The sequence below is a fragment of the Eulemur rufifrons genome, chromosome 29 (assembly GCF_041146395.1).
Source record: "Eulemur rufifrons isolate Redbay chromosome 29, OSU_ERuf_1, whole genome shotgun sequence".
NCBI lineage: Eukaryota > Metazoa > Chordata > Mammalia > Primates > Lemuridae > Eulemur > Eulemur rufifrons.
In genome coordinates this window covers 24,448,751-24,467,281 of record NC_091011.1, presented here as the reverse complement: position 1 = coordinate 24,467,281, position 18,531 = coordinate 24,448,751, and the positions used below count along the sequence as shown (strand labels likewise).

Genomic DNA, 18,531 nt, shown 5'->3' with positions numbered 1-18,531 from the left:
AATAGAGTCTTAAAAAGAGAGGAAAAGTGAGTAGAACACAAGCAATGTTTGAAGAGATAATGATTGAGAATTTTCCAAATATGACAAAAGATATTGAGCCATGTTTCAAAAAACTCAAGAAACCCAAGCAGGACATATATGTTAATATATAAAAGTCACACCTCGAAGTACAAATAGTAAAATTTTCAGAAAGCAAAAAAAAAAAAAAAAAATCTTAAAAGTAGTCAGGTGGAAAACAAAAAACAGTCACCTTCCAAGGGGCAGCAATGAAACCATTAGATGACTTCTCATAATAAATAATGTAAGTCAGAGGACAACAGAATAACATCGTCTATGTGCTAAAAGAAAATAAATGCTAAGCTAAAATTCTGTTTCGTGAAAAATGTCCTTCACAATTAAAGGCAACATAAAGACATTTTCAGACAAACAAAAACAGAGAAATCATTGTCAACATAACTTTACTAAAACAAATACTAGAGGAAAGCCGGGCACACCTGTAGCCCTAGCTACTCAGAAAGCTAAGGCGGGAGGATTGCTTGAGCCCAGGAGTTCAAGACCAGCCTGAATAACACAGTGAGACCCCAACTCTAAAAGGAGATAATTCAACATTAAAAAAATAATAAATACCAAAAAGATTTCTTTAGGCAAATAAAAATAATCCCAGCCAGAAGCATGGAAATGTACAAAAGACTGAAAAGCAAATGAAAGGGTAAATATATGGGTAACTCTTAGGGACTCCTGGCTGTATAACATGTGTCAATAATGTTTTGTGGTATTTCTGTTAGACATAGAAGTGTTTTGTTTTTTAAATGATAAAGAGCAGGAGAGTCGGTAAGGAAGATAAAGTGCTCTAAAATTCTTGCATTTACCTGGAAAGTGGTAAAATTCTACTTTATATTAGGATTTTAAAAGTCTAGAACTTATATTATACTTTCTAGTATGATCACTAAACAAGAGTAAAAAAATGTTTCGCTAACAAGCTTATAGATGAGAAAAAATGAAATGATATAAAACACTGAGTAATATAAAAGAATGCAATGAAAAAAAGGGAAATATAGAACAAATGGGACAAATAGAAAACAAGTAGTAAAACAGTAGGTTTAAACACAAATATAGCAGTAATTACATTAAATGTAAATGGACCACTCCAATTAAAAAATACTGTCAGGCTCTTATAAAACAGAAAAGTCCATTATATCCTGCTTATAAGAGACACATATTAATATAAGGATACAGAAAAATTGAAAGCAAAAAGTTGAAAAAAGATATCCCATATAAATATTAACTACTAATCAAAAGAAAAAGTTGGCATAGTTATACCATTATCAACAAATTAGACTTTAAGGCAAAAAGCATTACTAAAGATTTTAAAGTGGACATTTCATAAGAAGAAAAAATTTAACACCAAGAATGTACATTTCCATAGTTGTATGCATTTAACAACACAAAATAAAGTAACAATAGATGTAAAAGAAAAATAGAAAAATCTTCAATTATAGTGGGAGATTTAATAGATCTCTCTTAACTGATAGGAGAAGCAGAAAAAAAGAGAAAATAAAGGATATGAAGATTTAAACAATAAAATTGTTAAAATTGTCCTAAATTGATGTACAAAGCATTACAACAAACAACTGCAGTGTATATATTCTTTATAAATATATAAAGAACATTTACCAAAAATAACCATTTTGGGGGCCAAAAAAAAAATTTCAACAAATTTCAAATAACTGAAATCATAAAAAAATATGTTTTCTGACCATAAAGCATTAACAGAATATGTTTCCTTATGCTAGAAATAAATGCAAGAATAGAAGACTCAAAATGTTTGGAAATTAAGCAATACATTTTTAAATAACTCATTGATCAAAGAGAAAAAAAGGCAACAGAAATTTTGAATAATTTCTAACTAAATGATAATAAAACTATGACAAATTTAAGGGTGCACTTAAGGCTAAGCTTAACAAATTTATCATATTGAGTGCATATATTAGAAATAAAGGCTAAAAATTCATGTTCTATCTTAAAAAGAGTTCATAAAAGAGGAAAATAAATCACATTCAAGGAAACTAATAGCAAGAAGATAAGAATAAAATCAAAATTTAATAAAATATTAATAGAAAGCAAAAATATAATAGAGACAATCAACAAAGACAAAATAGGTTCTTTGAAAAGAATAATAAAATTTTTAAACCTCAGGCAAGAGAGACACAGATTACTGATATCTCCATAGATCTTGACAGCCCTTAAATGATAGTAAGATGATGTTACAAAAGCAACATTATGTCAATGAATTTGAAATTTTAGATGAAATAGACAAATACCTGAAAAAAATTACAGTCTATGAAAACTGCCACATGAGGAAATAGAAAAGGTGATTAATCCCATATCTGTTACAGAAATTGAGCGTGTAATTTAAAACTTTCCCTTGGAGGGGACTTCAAGATAGCTGACTAGGGCACCTGGCACTCGCCTCCCCCACAAAGAAGGACCAAAATAGTGAGTAGATAGTTGCACACCAAATAGAGCTTCTAAGAGAGAACACTGGAATTCAGCAGGGACGTGACAGGGAACCTCTGAGGCACAGAAGGAGAGGGAAGAGGAGCAGCTGGTCCACCCAGGATCTGCTTGGAGCCAGGAAAGACCTCCTATTGTGGGGAAGAGGTAAGCAACGGATGCCAGCGATCCACATTTCCATGATGGACTCCTGCTATCTCAGCCACACGAGAGCCTCTCAGCTCTCATGGCCCTGAGACTAGTAGAGGGAGCTGCCTGGAGTCTACATGACAGCATTGTTCCAGAGAAGGAGTTCACACTGGGTCCCACACACCCCCTGAGACCCAAGAAGCACAATGCCATTTTGAGAGCCCAGCCCTCACCAGACTGTGTCCTGCCCTGGGGCTCAAAAGCCTCTGCATCTCCACACCCCTGGACCCCTGCTGACACCCCCCTACATCCAACCAGAGAGCTGCAGCATCACAATGCTGGCTGGACCTAACAGGGAGGCCAGGTCCCCAGCACTCTAGGCCATGTGGTATCCTACATCCCAGGGAACAGGGAATGGGGGCAACTCACCAGGGAGGCTGCCTCTGGAACAAAGGGAGCCTAAGTGTGCACTCTCCAGAGCCTGAGAGGCTCCTGTCTGGGGTCACTACTGCTGATAGCAATCCTGTTCCCCACCAGTAGCAGGGCTGCTGCATATCTGCATGTGACTTCAGGGGGCCTGGGGACTGGCCTGCCTGGGTGCCATCCTTGGGCCTGAGGACAGGGCTGGCCAGTCTGCCACTGCAGCCCAAGTGTACCATCTGGAGGCCTGGGGATTGACCTAGCCTGCTCACCACAGCTAGTGCTGATGTGCACCATTGGGAGGCCTGAAAACAGGCCTGCTCACCTGCCAGCACCACCAGTACCCATGTGCATTGTGTGAGAACCAGGGAATCAACCCACCCTGCCCACCACCACTGGTACCCACATGCACCATCAGAGGGCCTGAAGACAAGCCTGCCCCACTCACTGTTACAGCCACTGGTGCACTAGTGCGCCATCTGGGGGCCTGAGGACAGGCCTACTCTGCCCACCACCACTACTGCTGGTGCCTGAGCATGCTATCAGTGGTGGGGCAGGGGCAGCAGGGAGGGCAAGGCCTGGTAATAGACCTGCTGCACCCAATGCAGCTTTCACCTTGGGGGCCTGAGGAGAGGCCTGCCTTTCCTGGTGCCACCCTCACCTGTGCCCATGCACATCATCTGGGGGTCTGGGGATTGGCTAGCCCCACTTGCCGCTGCCTGCACCTATACACACCATCAAGAAGCCTGAGAACAGCTCTGCCCCTCCTGGCACTGCCCCTGCCAGTGCCCATGAGCATTTTTCAGGGGCCACAGAATAGGCCTGCCCCACTTGCCACAGTCAGTGCCCATGTACACCTTCTAGGGGTCTGAGAACAGGCCAGCCCAGCCTAACAGTGCCCATGCAGAGGCCTAGGGATCAATCTGTCCCACATGCCACCACCAGCACTCATGCACACCTCCTAGGGACCTGAGGCTGGGCCTTCCTGGCCTGCCACCACCACCTCTGCCAGAACACAGCTGCATGTCCCACCTGGGGGTTGGGGACTGGCCCAACCCTGTGTGTGCAACCCAGGGACCCAAGGGTTAGCCTGCCACCACTAGTGCTATTGTCAATACCATACACACTGCCCAGGCACCCAATGACCCACTTGCTAGGCTGGCCCACCAATGCCACTGCCAACACTCAAGCAAGGTGCCTGGAGGCCAAAGGATCAGCCCACTCAGACCCAGTACCACCAGTGCCCATATATGCCACCTAGGATCCCAAGGACTAGCATACCTGGCCTGTTGCCATAATCACTCGTGCCAGAGGACCAACCTACCTGGCATTCCCAACCCCAGCAGAGCCTTAACACAGCTTCCACTAACTGCAGCCTAGCCACTAAGGAGCTCATAGACATCACTGACATTGATTACAGCCAAAGAAATCATACAAAGTCACAATCAAAACCAAAGCACCCTACCCAACCAACACTATAGACACATCTATAGGAAAAAAGTCTTTCCCTATGAAAGCCAATCCAAAATATTGGAAAAAGCAACTATTACAACACATGCACAGATATTAATGTAAGGACACACAAAAAAACATGAAAAAGCAAGGAAATATGACACATCCAAAGGAATACATAATTCTCCAGCAGTAGATTCCAATGAAAAAGAAATCTATGAAATGCCTGAAAAAGAATTCAAAATAATAATATTAAAGAAGCTTGGTGAGATATGAGATAACACAGATAAACAATACAAAGAAATTAGAAAAACAATTTATGATGTGAGTGAGAAATTCAACAGAGACAGATATAAAAAAGAACCAAACAGAAATCCTGTAACTAAAGAATTCAATGAATAAAACAATATATAATCAAGAACTTCAACAATAGACTAGATCAAGCAAAAGAAAGAATTTCTGAACTTGAAGACAGGATTTTGGAAATAATCCAGTCAAAAAAAAAAAGAAAAAAAAAGAAAAGAAAAGAAAAAGAAAGAAAGGAAAGAAAAGAAAGAAAGAAAACTAAAAATGAATGAAGAAAGGCTATGTGACATATGAGACATCATAAATTGACCAAATATTCAAATTTTGGGTGGACCAGAAGAAAAAGAGTTGGGAGAGATGGGCAAAGGTATAGAAAACTTATTTAACAAAATAGTAGCTGAAAACTTCCCAAGTCTTGCAAGAGATACAGACGTCTCGAACAGGAAGCTCAAAAATCACTAAATGGATTCAATCCAAAAAGGTCTTCTCCAAGACATATTATGGTCAAACTTTCAAAAGTTAAAGACAAAGAGAGAATTCTAAAAACAGCAAGAAAAAAGCATCAAGTTATGTATAAGAGAATCCCCATCAGATTAACAGTGTTTTCCTTAACAGAAACCATACAGTCCAGAAGAGAATGTGATGATATTTTCAAAGTGATCAAAGAAAAAACTGCTAGCCAAGCAAAGCTATATCTACCATAATGAATAATAATGGATAATATCTACCATAATGAAAATACGTGAAAGTTTAAAACACACTGGTAGAGCAGGCACACAAATGAGAAAGAGAAAGGACTCAAATGTTATCACTACAGAAAACCACCAAATCACAATGATAAACAATAAGAGATGAAGAAAAAAGACAAGAATATATCAAGTCAAAAACTACAAAAAGAGACAAAGAAGGTCATTATTTAATGATAAAAGAATAAATTCAAAAAGAAGATATAACAGTTTTCAATATATATGAAACCACCAGAGCACCCAGATATATAAAGCAAATATTATAATATTAGATCTAAAGGGAGAGATATAGAATAATAATACATTATAATCTTATAACATAGTAATAGTTGGGGACTTCAACATCCATGCTCAGCATTAGACATCATCTAGATAGAAAAACAAGAAAAAAATAATCAATTTAAACTATACTTTAGACCAAATGGACCTAACAGACCTTTACAGAACATTTTATCCAACAGCTGAAGAATACATATTTTCTCATCAGCACATAGAGCATTCTCCAAGGCAGATCACATGTCAGGCCATGAAATAAGTTTCAACAAATTTAAAATAATTGAAATCATATCAAATATCTTCTCAGACCACAATTGAATAAAACTAGAAAACAATACCAAGAGCAACTTTGGTAATTATACAGATAAGCAGGAATTAAACAACATACTCTGGAATAACCATTGGGTCAAAGATGAAATTAAATAGGAAATCAAGAAATTGCTTAATCAAGAAACTGCTTAAATGGAAACAACATATCAAAACCTGTGGAATACAACAACAAAAAAAATTGCTAACAGAAGTTTAGAACAATAAATGCCTACATAAAAACTAGAAAGATTCCAAATAAACAATCTAACTAGGCACCTAAAGGAACTAGAAAACCAAGAAAAAAGCAAACAAGAAATTATTAGAAGGAAAGATAATAAAGATCAGAGCAGAACTAAATGAAATAGGGACTAAAAGACAATACAAAAAATCAAGCATAGGGAAAGTTGGTTTTTAGAAAAGATGAGCACCATATATAAACTGCTAGCTAGACTAAGCAAGAAAAAAAGAGAGAAGACACAAATAAATAAAATCAGAAATGAAAAAGGTCATATTACAACTGATACCACAGAAATCATTAGAGACTATAAGGACAACTATACGCTTACAAAGTGAAAAACCTAGAGGAAATGGATAAATTCCTAGACACATATAACCTACCAAGATTGCATCAAGGAGATATTGAAAACTTGAACAATTTCCTGAAACTCTGTGCTTGAAAAAAAAATGTTGAAAAAAACAGGAAACTTGAACAGACCAATAACAAGTAAGGAGACTTAATCAGTAATAAAAAGTCTCCCAAGAAATCAAAGCCTAGTACTGGATGGTTTTACCTAGTACTGGACGGATTTATAAATTTACCAAATTTATAAAGAAGAACTAATAGCAATTCTTCTCAAACTATTTCAATAAATTAAAGAGGAGAAAATTCTTCTTAACTCATTCTATGAGGCCAGCATTACCCTGATACCAAAACCAGTCAAGGACACAACAAAAAAAGAAAACTACAGGCTAATATTTCTGATGAACATAAATGCAAAAATCCTCAACAAAATGCTAGCAAACAGAATCCAACAACACATCAAAATGATAAAACATCATGATCAAGGGGGATTTATCCCAGGGATGCAAGGGATGGTTCAACATACACAAATCAATAAACATGATACATCATATCAACAGAATGAAGGACAAAAACCATATGATCATCTGAATAGATACAGAAAAGCATTTGATAAAATTTAACATCTTTTCGTGATAAAAATTCTCAACAAATTAGACATAGAAGAAACATACCTCAACATAATAAAGGTCATATATGACAAACCCACAGCTAACATCATACTGAATGGGGAAAAGACAAAAGCCTTTCCTCTAAGAACTGGAACAAGACAGGATGCCCACTTTCATCACTCTTATTCAAAACAGTATTAGAAGTCCCAGCCAGAGCAATTAGGCCAGAAAAAGAAATAAAGGGAATCTAAATTGGAAAAGGAAAATTTAATCTGTCCCTCTCTGCAGATGACATGATCTTATAATAGAAAAACCTAAGAACTCCACAAAAAACTCTTAGAATTGATAAATAAATTCAGTAGAATTGCAGGATACAAAAATCATCATACAAAAATCAGTAGCATTTCTATACACCAATAGCAAAGCAATTCCATTTACAATAGCTATAAAAATGAAATAAAATATCTTGAAATAAATTTAACCAAGGAAGTAAGAGACCTCTACAAAGAACACCACAAAACACTGTTGAAAGAAATTGAAGAGGGTACAAACAAATGGAAAGACATTTCATGCTCATAGATTGGAAGAATTAATATTGTTAAAATGATAATACTACCCAATACAATCTACAGATTCATTGCAATCCCATCAAAATACCAATAACATTCTTCATAGAAATAGAAAAAAATCTAAAAATTCATATGAAACCACAAAAGACTGAATAGCCAAAGCAACATTGAGCAAAAAGAACTAAGCTGGAGGTATCACACTACCTGACTTTAAAATATACTAAAAGGGACAGTAAGCAAAACAGGATGACATTGGTATAAAAACAGACACATAGACCAATGCAATAGAATAGAGAATCTAGATATAAATCCATGTATTTACAATCAACTGATCTTCAACAAAAGTGCCAACAACATGCATTGGGGAAAGGACATTCTCTTCAATGAATGATGCTGGGAAAACTAGATATCCATATGCAGAAGAATGAAACTAGACTCCTATCTTTCACCATATATAAAAATGGACTCAAAATGGATTAAAGACTTAAACATAAGACCCAAAATGATAAAACTACTAGAGGAAAACATAGGGGCAATGCTTCAGGATATTGGTCTGGGCAAGGGTTTTATGGATAAGAGTCCAAAAGCATAGGCAACAACACCAAAAATAGACAAATGGGACTACATTAAACTAAAATGCTCCTGCACAGCAAAAGAAACAATCAATAGAGCAAAGGGATAACAAGCAGAATAGGAGAAAATATCTGCAAACTGGGACTAATACCCAGAATATACAAGGAACTCAAACAACTAAACAGCAAAAAACAAATAATTCCATTAAAAAGTAAGAAAAGGATGTGAATAGACACTTCTCAAAAGAAGACACACAAATGGCCAATAGGTATATGAAAAAATGTTCAGCATTGCTAGTCACCAGGAAAATACAAATCACAATGAGATGCTATCTCACCCCAGTTAGAATGGCTATTATGAAAAAGACAAAACATAATAGATGCTGGTCATGATGCAGAGAAAAAGGAACTCTTATACACCATTGGTAATAATATAAATTAGTACAGCCAATATGGAAAACAATATGGAGCTTTCTCAAAAAACTAAAAATTGCACTACCATATGCTCCAGCAATCCCACTACTGGGTATTTATCCAAAGGAAAGGAAAACAATGTATCAAAGGGGATACCTATACCCTCATGTTTATTGCAGCACCATTCACAATAGCCATGATATAGAATCAACTTCAGTGGATGAATGGATAAAGAAAATGTGGTATGTGCACACAATGGAATATTATTTAGTCATAAAAAGAATAAAATGCATTTGCAGCAACATGGATGGAACTGGAGGTCACTATGTTAAGTGAAATAAGCCAGGAACAGAAAGACAAATACCACATGTTCTCACTCACATGGGGGAGCTAAAAAAAAGCATGGGGCTAGAAAGTAGAAAGATGGCAGCAAAGGCTTGGAACGGTGTGGGGGGGTGAAGAGAAGTTGAATAATGGATACAAATATACAGTTAAATAGAAGAAGTTCCAGTGTTCGATAGCACAGTAGGGTGACTATAGTTAACAACAATATATTGTATATTTCAAAATAGCTAGAAGAGTTTTGAAATGTTCCCCAAACAGAGACACGATAAATGTTCGAGGTAATGGATGTTCTAACCACCTTGATTTGGTTAGAATCAAAGTGGTTACACTTTGTATGCATGCATCAAAATATCACATGTACCCTGTAAAGATGTACAATTATATGTATCAATAAAAATATTACCAAAAACCCCTTCCTTCAAGGAAACCTCCAGGCCTGGATGGCTTCACCAATGCATTTTCCTAACACTTAAAAGCACTATTTCAGACACTAGAAAGAGAAAAGACACTTCCCAACTAATTTTATGAGGCCAGCCTAATCCTGATTCCAAACTCGTAAAGGACATTACAAGAAAGGAAAATTACAGAAGTAACGTCTGACCTTTGAAGTGGAAGTTGCACTAGTGTCTCAGTTAGAGAGATTTTATTCTGGGGCTCCATGTGTAATATTAAAATGTGATCATAGATCTGCCAGAGATTATGTTGAACCTTCCTCCTGTAATTTGCCAAGCTCCCTTTGTTCCCAAATTAACGAGACTAATTCTCTCGCTAACTCTTTGGGCTGACTGTTGTCTTTTCTCATTGTCTCCTTATCTCTTTAACAATGCCTAAACTTTTGTCCAGTTTTACATTAAGACCTGCGTATTTACTTTAATATGAACTCGGACCACTCTTCTCTGTGGATAATAGGGCCAGATACATGCTGGCTGTTGTATGACTTTGCTTAAGGCTGGCTAAGTCTTATTGGTATCTGGGCTTTATTTTCAATCCCACTATCCCATTCCCACTACCTGCATGCCCCTGAGCATTTTCATACCTGATGGAAGTCACCCACTTGCCGTACATAACCAGCCACTTCATCATCAGATTTGAAGATCTTCCAGACTTTTCTCTCCGTCTTCTCATATTCCTGGGACCCTTTCCAGTCCATGGCCTTCAAGGAGCGCTCTGTCAAGGGAGCTGCCACAATGATGTCCAGTTGGCCATTGTAGATCAGAACCTGAAATGAAATCAAGCCATCAGCAAATGCAGAATTCGGAAGGTAAAGCTAGTGAATGTACTTGGTATAAACAGTGAGCCACTGAGGGAGAAAAGAAAACAAGAAAAGCATCTCCGATGTTGTGCTCAGCATAGCCAGGCCAGCAGATCAGAGGGGACATTTGCTTCCAGGTATCCATAAACACCAACAATCTGAAATAGACTCAAGCCTTGTCTCCACCATTGCATTCTTCATAGTAATCTGCATAAAGGCCTCTTTTGGTTCCTGTATTAAGAAGGAGGACTGTGGTTACATTTCAGTGGAACTAGGGAATAATACACCCTAGGATTTTCCTGAAGCCTGAATTTCATGAACTTCAACTTCAGCCACTGCAGAAGCTGGCAAGCTGGGCATTCTCTCAGGTATTGCTAAGCCATATTGCTCTTCCCTCCTACATTGATTTCAGTGGCAACTAAATTTTTTTGCACAAGAGAGCTGTAGGTGCCTCGAATTTGTTACTTATTGGAGGCAACTATGCCTGCCATGCCACTTCCAAGATTTCCTTTTCTTATACACAACAGTCAATTGTCAACAGCGAGGAATGTCCTTTTTTCCTAGAATACAATTTTTTTAAAAGTCAAACTGATGGTTATCATAGGGGAAACAATGCTGAGGCAACTCTTTTCTCCCCAAACAATTTTCAAATTGCTTTGAAAAAGAATTCAGATAATACCCAGTGCTGGTAAAGTTATACTGAGGATGGTATAAAATGGCACTACCCTTCAGGAAAGCAGTGGTCAATTCTGTGCCCAAAGACTTAAAAATGTTGAGACTCTTTGTCCCGGTAATCCCATTTGTAGAATTTCTTCTGTGAAAATAAACCCCAAGGAAATAAAAAAAAATTATATAACATATTCACTGAGTCTTATTGTAACGAAGAACTCAAACACAATCTAAAAGTCCTATCCTTGGTGAGTAGCTAAATACAGTGGTACGGGAATTCTGTGGGATATGGTAAAGCCATTTAAAATGTTCAATTGAACCATGACATAATGTGGGAAATGCTTATTACATCATGTTAAGTATGAAAGCTGAAAGTCAAATATAAGATATACCACAATTATGACTGTATAAAATAGGTATGCATGTTCATATATATGGAATGAAAAGTTTGAAAAAATTAATGCAGTTGGTTAATTTAGATGGTAGAAATCTGGGTAATTTCCCCCTTTGTTTTCTACTCTTCTTATGCTATTTTTATGCAACTAACATGATATTAATTATGGTGAAGTATTGTCACTCCACCTCCAACAAAGAGGCTTTCCCCAACTCCATGCTACCTTTGATCACTTGGAGGCTCTGATTTGGCCCAAATGGTTGAATCCTCAAATTGGATGTAAAACGTTTCACTGCATATGTTTCTGTCTCTGCCTTCGTGGTGCAGCCTTCTTGAAAGGCTTAAACATAATTAAAAAGCCCAGGACTTTTACACACTCCAAATCCTCCAGCGGCAGTGGGACAGGATTCAGACTAAGATGAAAGAGCGCTGGGCCCCGGCAGCAGGAACCCGTGTTTCCTTTCATGTTCCTCTGCCACCATCTCCACCCCCACGCTCCTAAGCAGAACTCTAAAGGGGAAAAAATCCTGATAGATTTAAAGCCTCTTTAAAAAATTCAACTGAACTATAGCAATAAAATATTTGCATTGTTTATACAAAGAAATTACCTCAAAGACCTTGAGTACATATGGCCTCTTATGGTTGTTTTAGCCATCGGTATGGAAACAATTATATATGATCAGTACCAGCCAACAAGGCTTAAATACTTCATCATTCTAAGAAGACCTGATTATAGCTGATTAACAAAGATACTCACACACAAAGTAACTCCTCTTCTAGAATTCAGTGGAAAGAGGCTGATTAGTCAGCAAATACACAGTGCATCTATTTATTTTTCACGGCCACTCTATGCAGCTTGTATCTTCTCCCAAAAATGTCTCTTGAAGCTACCTTTACTATCATCATTAAAATTTTGAAATCAATGAGATTTTTTTTTCATCCTTGAGGGACAATAGCAAAATCCACCGGTTACAGCAAAAACAGGTTTATATGTACAGCATTGTAGTACTTGTTTGTTGAACTGAATTAAAATGAGGCCCATCCCTGAACTGTCTCCCTTGTTATTCAAGACTCAGCACGAACAAGAGCACCAACTCTCTGGACTAATCAGGCAGTGAAGAACTGAACTGTGTCATCCTGCATACGTGATGTGTAGAAGGCCTACTTTTGGAGCAAATGGAAATTCTTTGTTTGCAAAGCAAGGAAAACATTTTTAACTTCTACAGGGTATATAAGTCAAATGCAACAAAAAAGAAATCAGATTAACGATCAAGTGAAGTGATTTCAGAGCTGACATTTAAGGCAGCCGGCATAAAATATAAGGATTCCAGAGCTTTCATTTTTATCTAAATGTCACATTTACCCTCATGAGCCCCCACAGGAGTATGCCAGTTGGGTGTCTCTAGGCTGGATGAGTGGGAAACACTCATCCCAAGATCCTAGGACTGAGTAGAAGCCAGGTGGGCGTGGAGTGGTCCTGAAGCCCCAGGGCACACACACGTTGGCTACCCACATCCTGTTGGAGAAGTTCCAGAGCAGGACCTTAGCTCCGACAAGTTGGCCAGTCACGACGGAGGCATGCACACTTGCCCCACTTCTCCCCTGGTAGGGTGACCAACTGTCCCGGTTTTCCTTGAACTGGGGGTTGTGTAGGATGCAGAACTTTCAGTGTTAAAACTGGGACAGTCTGGAGCAATATCTACGCCTGAGGCTTGCTAGTATTTTAAGCAACAAATCTAACGACAGAGGGAGGAGACAGAGATGAATGCAGCTTTTAGCCACACTTCCCTTGTCAGTAGTGATTTGAACAAAACAAGGAGCAAGGAAAGAGCTGGTTGCAGCAGGTTTCTAGCGATGCACCAGGCAGTGCCCTGCACACCCGCTTCCTCGCTTTCCTTCTGGTCAGCTGTGAGAGTTCAGTTCAGGAGCAAAAGCATTTTTTTTTTTTTTTTTTTACGAGACTTTTCTTTTACTCCTTACAGGGCTGGCTGGTGTGGTTCGTTGAAATTGATGGTTATGAGATGACATGGAACAATGCTTAGCTTATTAAAAAACATCAATGAAAAACTGTGATTCCATTTGTTTAGACTCTATAATTACCACATTTTAAAAACCTGCTTCCAACTTGGGAAAAGAATACATCAAAATACTGGCAGTGAAGGGAGTCAAGGTATGGTTGATTTGTTTTGACTATTTTCTAGTTTTTCGGTAAATGTGGTTAGAATGCTTTTATAATGAAAAAAAAATAACAAAACGAACAATAACACTGAGAGGTTGGCACCTCCGTTTGGCAAAAGATAGATCTTCTGAGGGAATAATTTGTAATAATTCAAATACTACCAGCTCTCAATTTTTCACGACAATTAGGTCAAAAGTGTAGCCTTAGTTCATAGACTATCTTTAAAAACTCATCCCAGAATTCAAGCATGTAAAAGAGATGGAATTAGGTGATTTGGATTACAAGCATCTTTTTTTTCTTTGTCAAACAGTAGAGATGAGAAAAACATTTTTATTACGGTTTTTTTCTTTTATACTTTTCAAAACCCTTTCATGCACATATGGCTTTATTCTTGTGCTGCTTCACAAGGTCAGGAGGAGAAATACTACACTGCCTGCCTCCACTTTACTGTTAAGGAAATTAAGACACTGTGAGGCCCCAGAATGAGTCCTACATCCTGGACCTGCAAACTTCTATCTAAAACTTTTCCTTAAGAAAGGAGGTAAATTCCTTCAAACCATCAAGCATTTCTTGACTCCCACACCTAAATGTTTAGTGGTGCTAAAAGCCTCTGGAAAGAGAGCTGGTTGAGTATGAGACATAGTACATATCTCTAGTTCAGAAACAAACTTGGTCTGTTTGTCCAACTCTGGTGACATCTCTCAATCAGTTCTCACTTAGGCCCTGTGGACAAGGATGTGTGTGAGGGCATTATTCAGAGCTGGTGACAGATGGCCTCCTTTGGTTGTAGGGTGTGGCCTTGATAAACAGTTGAGGAACACCATTAGCTCCCGGAGAACAGGAACTCTCTTAGTGCTTGCTGCATCCCTAAGCCTTGCACATGCCTGGCATTCCATAAAATCTATTGCAAGGTATAGATTCTGCTTTTTAAAGGTTTTGTGTGATGCTGCACAGTGACCATCTGCTGTTTTCGCACGCCCAGGTCCATTCTGCCTTCTCCTGGTAACTATACTTCAGGCCACTCTTGTGCTCTATGCATACAGCCCTGTCATGCATGGGAGCTGTCAATCACAGTGTCTTGTCTCCTCTGTGCAAAAGATATGCAGGTGACCCAAGTTAGGGTACTCAAGGGGGGCTAGAATTTGAATCATATGCAGAGGGGCACAGGGTTTGCTGATAAGTCTGCCCATTAATGTTGCTACCTAGATCCCCACAATTTTCCCTGGTCCCTATCTTTCCCCACCCCAGTTCTTCAGTTTTTCCATAAATTCTATTACCTATCATGTCTTCCAATCAAGTCTTTTCATAATTCAAGTTCATAATTCAGAGTTGTTTCTGTTGCTAAAAACCATGAAATCCAAACTCATGCGCCATCAGGCCAACGCCATTTGTGCCAACACACCACCGTAACTGGGAACCCCAAGACATGTGGTTAACTTCCAAGAGCTTCAGCCCCCTTTTCTGGACAGGAAGATGGTAAGACCTACACTAAATCGTGGGGAGAACTAACGAGATCATATACACCAAGTTCTCATCACAGTGCCTGACACAGTTGCTAATCTGGTAATGATTTGAAAGACCCAATAAAGCACTTCTAAAATAAAGTTTCAGAATATAGGGATGGTCTATTTGTGTCAAATATTTGCTTGTCAATCTCACCCTTTTGGACAAAGGCCAACAACAGGAGGAAATCCAGCCAGGATAAACCTGAACTCTATGTATTCAAACTCTTGAAATAACACACCCTTTGCTACTAATTTTATACACACTGGCTATGGCACTCAGTCTTTTCTTGAAAGCCAGAGCAATAAATTCATAAATTACTCTTTTAAAGAAACTTTTAATTTTGAAGCACAGAATTTAAGATCACAGGGAATTTTCCCCATACTTAAATGCTGGAATGTGTGGTGAAGAGTACAGCTCTTAAAAGGCAATTTCTGAGTAACACAAGGAGTCTCTTGTTATTATGTCGTGGGAAATGGGCTAAGTATGTTATAATACTCCCGGAAGGCAGGTGTCATTTTTCCCATTTTAGGCGCACAGAGGTTGAGGTGCAGGGGAGTGAGCCAGTGTACCCATTGTCACAGGTGACAGAGATTCAACTTCAGATCAGCCTGAGCCCAAACTGTGTGTTTCTGAACCCTCTTCCACATTACCTCACTGCCTAAGGTCACTACCCCCACCCCTGCAAAAAAAAAAAAAAAAAAAAGAAAGAAAGAAAGAAAACCCACACTGAACAGGTAGTTTATTCTATATTTGTAATTCCACAAACAAACCTAAAAGTAAACCTGACTCTTTGGAATGAAGGATACATGTTTATAGTTAAGAGCACAGGCTCTGTGACTTGGTTTGAATCCTAGCTCTGCCACTAAACAGCAAGATTATCTTAAGTTCCTTGTCCCATCTAGAACTCAGTTTCTCCATCTGCACAATGGGTATAAAAAAGCACAAAGGAATTGGGGAAAATACATAACATAATGCGTGTAAAGCTCTCAGCAACCCAGGCACAGAATAAATGTTCAAAAAAATGTTAGCTATTATCATTATCACCACAATTGAAGTAAGATAAAGTACATAATAGCTCAACAATTTCCAGATGAAATGTTATATGAGGATTAGAATTATGACTTAGGGCTGGGTGAGGTGACTCATGCCTGTACTTGTAAGACTTTGGGAGGCTGAGGTGGGAGGACTGCTTGAGACCAGGAGTTTGAGGCCAGCCTGAGTAAGAGCAAGACCCTGTTTCTACAAAAACTAAAAAAATTAGCTGGGTGTGGGGGCATGCACCTATAGTCCCAGCTACTCAGGAGGCTGAGGCAGGAAAATTGCTTGAGGCCAGGAGTTGGAGGTTGCAGTGAGCTATGATGATTCCACTGTACTCTAGCTGGGGTGACAGATTGAGATTCTGTCTCAAAAAAAAAAAAAAAAAAAAAAAGAATACGTCAATGGTAAGGGGAGGCATAGCAAGATATTATATAAAATAGAAAAAAAAAGAATTGTGACTCAGGATGAAGGAGTTAGAATTCCATACACAACTACACTGGGTCATCAATTTAACAAAACAAACAGCAGAAGCTTAGAAAAGTAATATGACACTTACACACAGAGTCTTAACCTCCAGCCCTGGCCCAGCCCCCGAGGCTGTGCTCACTGAGTGATCTTGTGTATATGGAAATGTCATCTACTTGGAGCCTTCATTTTCTCCTCTATAAAATGGAGTATCTACATCCCAGAGTTGGTGGGAGGGCCAAATATGATATGACACTTAAACATTTCCTATAATCTGAACAGCAGGGTTTTATAAACGTTTTTATTACTCTTTATCAAGGATAAACTAAAAAATAAATTTCTATATTGGAGGGTAGAGGTCTTAAATTAGCTGTCTGAGGTTTGCATTCAGCTCGCAGATATGTTTAGTCCAAAGAGGGTTGTTGTTATTGTTGTTCTTTCATTTAGATGCCCGTGTTATGGACTGCATGTTTGCATTCCCCCCAAATTCATCTGTTGAAAATGTAACCCCCAATGTGATGGTATTAGGAGGTGAGGCCTTTGGGAGGTGATTAGGTCCTAAGGGTGGAGCCCTCATGAATGGGATTAGGGCCCTTATAAAAGAGGCCCCTGAGAGCTCTCTATTGTTCTTTCCACCAAGTGAGGACCTTACAAGAAATTAGCAGTTTTCAATTCAAAGAGGACCCTCACCAGAACTGATCATGCTGACTCCCTGATCTTAGACTTCCAGCCTTTAGAACTATAAGAAATAAATTTCTGATGTTTTTAAGCCACCTAGTCTGTGACACTATGTTATAACAGCCTGTACTAATACAGCCAGTATTTAAATATTGGGAGACCTGACCATGCTGGGCCTGTGTTTCCTCTCTGCCACAATGAGCTAACCCTGTGCAGTAGCTGTTCCCCTTAGACACAGCCCCACCCTTGCCCTGCTGTCCTCACACATACAGGTACAGGGCAGTTGGCACTTATTCAATGCTTATGCTACTGTTTTTCTTAGGAGAAAAAAAATATTTCTCTGTATCCATGTCTCTGTCATGGTGAAAAAGAAAGATCAATAGGTCTCAATCCAGCTCTTCTCATTTCTTTCATTTCCTTCCTGGGCCTGGAGGCCGTTGAGTGTCACTTCCATCTAAAAGAAAAGGGAAGTGGCCTTTGTCTGAGTTGGAGAAAAGAGTGCCTGCTAGCGTATGTGCGTAGTGTGTTTTGCTTTTCTGGTAATCAGCTCATATGAAATCTCTGCTTATTTGACAGACACATATTTATGGAGAGTCCAGGGACTACGCACCACTGGAACAGATATGAAAAGATGTGACCCTTGTCCTCCTAATGCTTCACATTTTTTTTTTTAACTTTTCAAAACAGAGAATAATCAGAAGAGGAAAGGCAAGTTTATGCTTTCATTCTCCCAGTTTTCCTTAGAAGAGGGGCCAAGAAAAGTCAGTTTCACTTAAACCTTTCAAAAAAGCTAGTCATTTTAACAATTCAAACTATAAACGATTCAGGGTCTAGTTGTACATAAATCAGCAATTTATTCATGGATTTAACTTTCTCAGCAAGAAAACCTCTCCCTAGTAAAGATCTATGGAACAGACTCAGATGGTAATTAATGCTTATTTGACACAGTGTATGCCTCTGAGGGGTAAATAATTTAAGGCAGATAGAAAACAACCAACCGTGTTAGCCAAAGATACCTGCAGAAGATTCGCAGATACCTAGAAAGACTCCACACCCTCTCAGATTCTTACTTCAGATAAGTTAGGGGGTGTCATATGATAATCAAAG

The 18,531-nt window shown here is 38.6% G+C and overlaps 1 protein-coding gene across 2 annotated transcripts in view; it reads right to left on the bottom strand.

Moving 5' to 3' along the window:
- Positions 1 to 18,531, bottom strand: part of CPVL (carboxypeptidase vitellogenic like) — a 136,169-nt gene that overhangs the window by 22,059 nt on the left and 95,579 nt on the right. For both annotated transcript variants that reach the window (XM_069461822.1, XM_069461823.1), the window contains one exon: positions 10,280 to 10,462. In XM_069461822.1, coding sequence (XP_069317923.1) covers positions 10,280 to 10,462 — 183 coding nt within the window. The remainder of the gene's footprint in view (positions 1 to 10,279; positions 10,463 to 18,531) is intronic.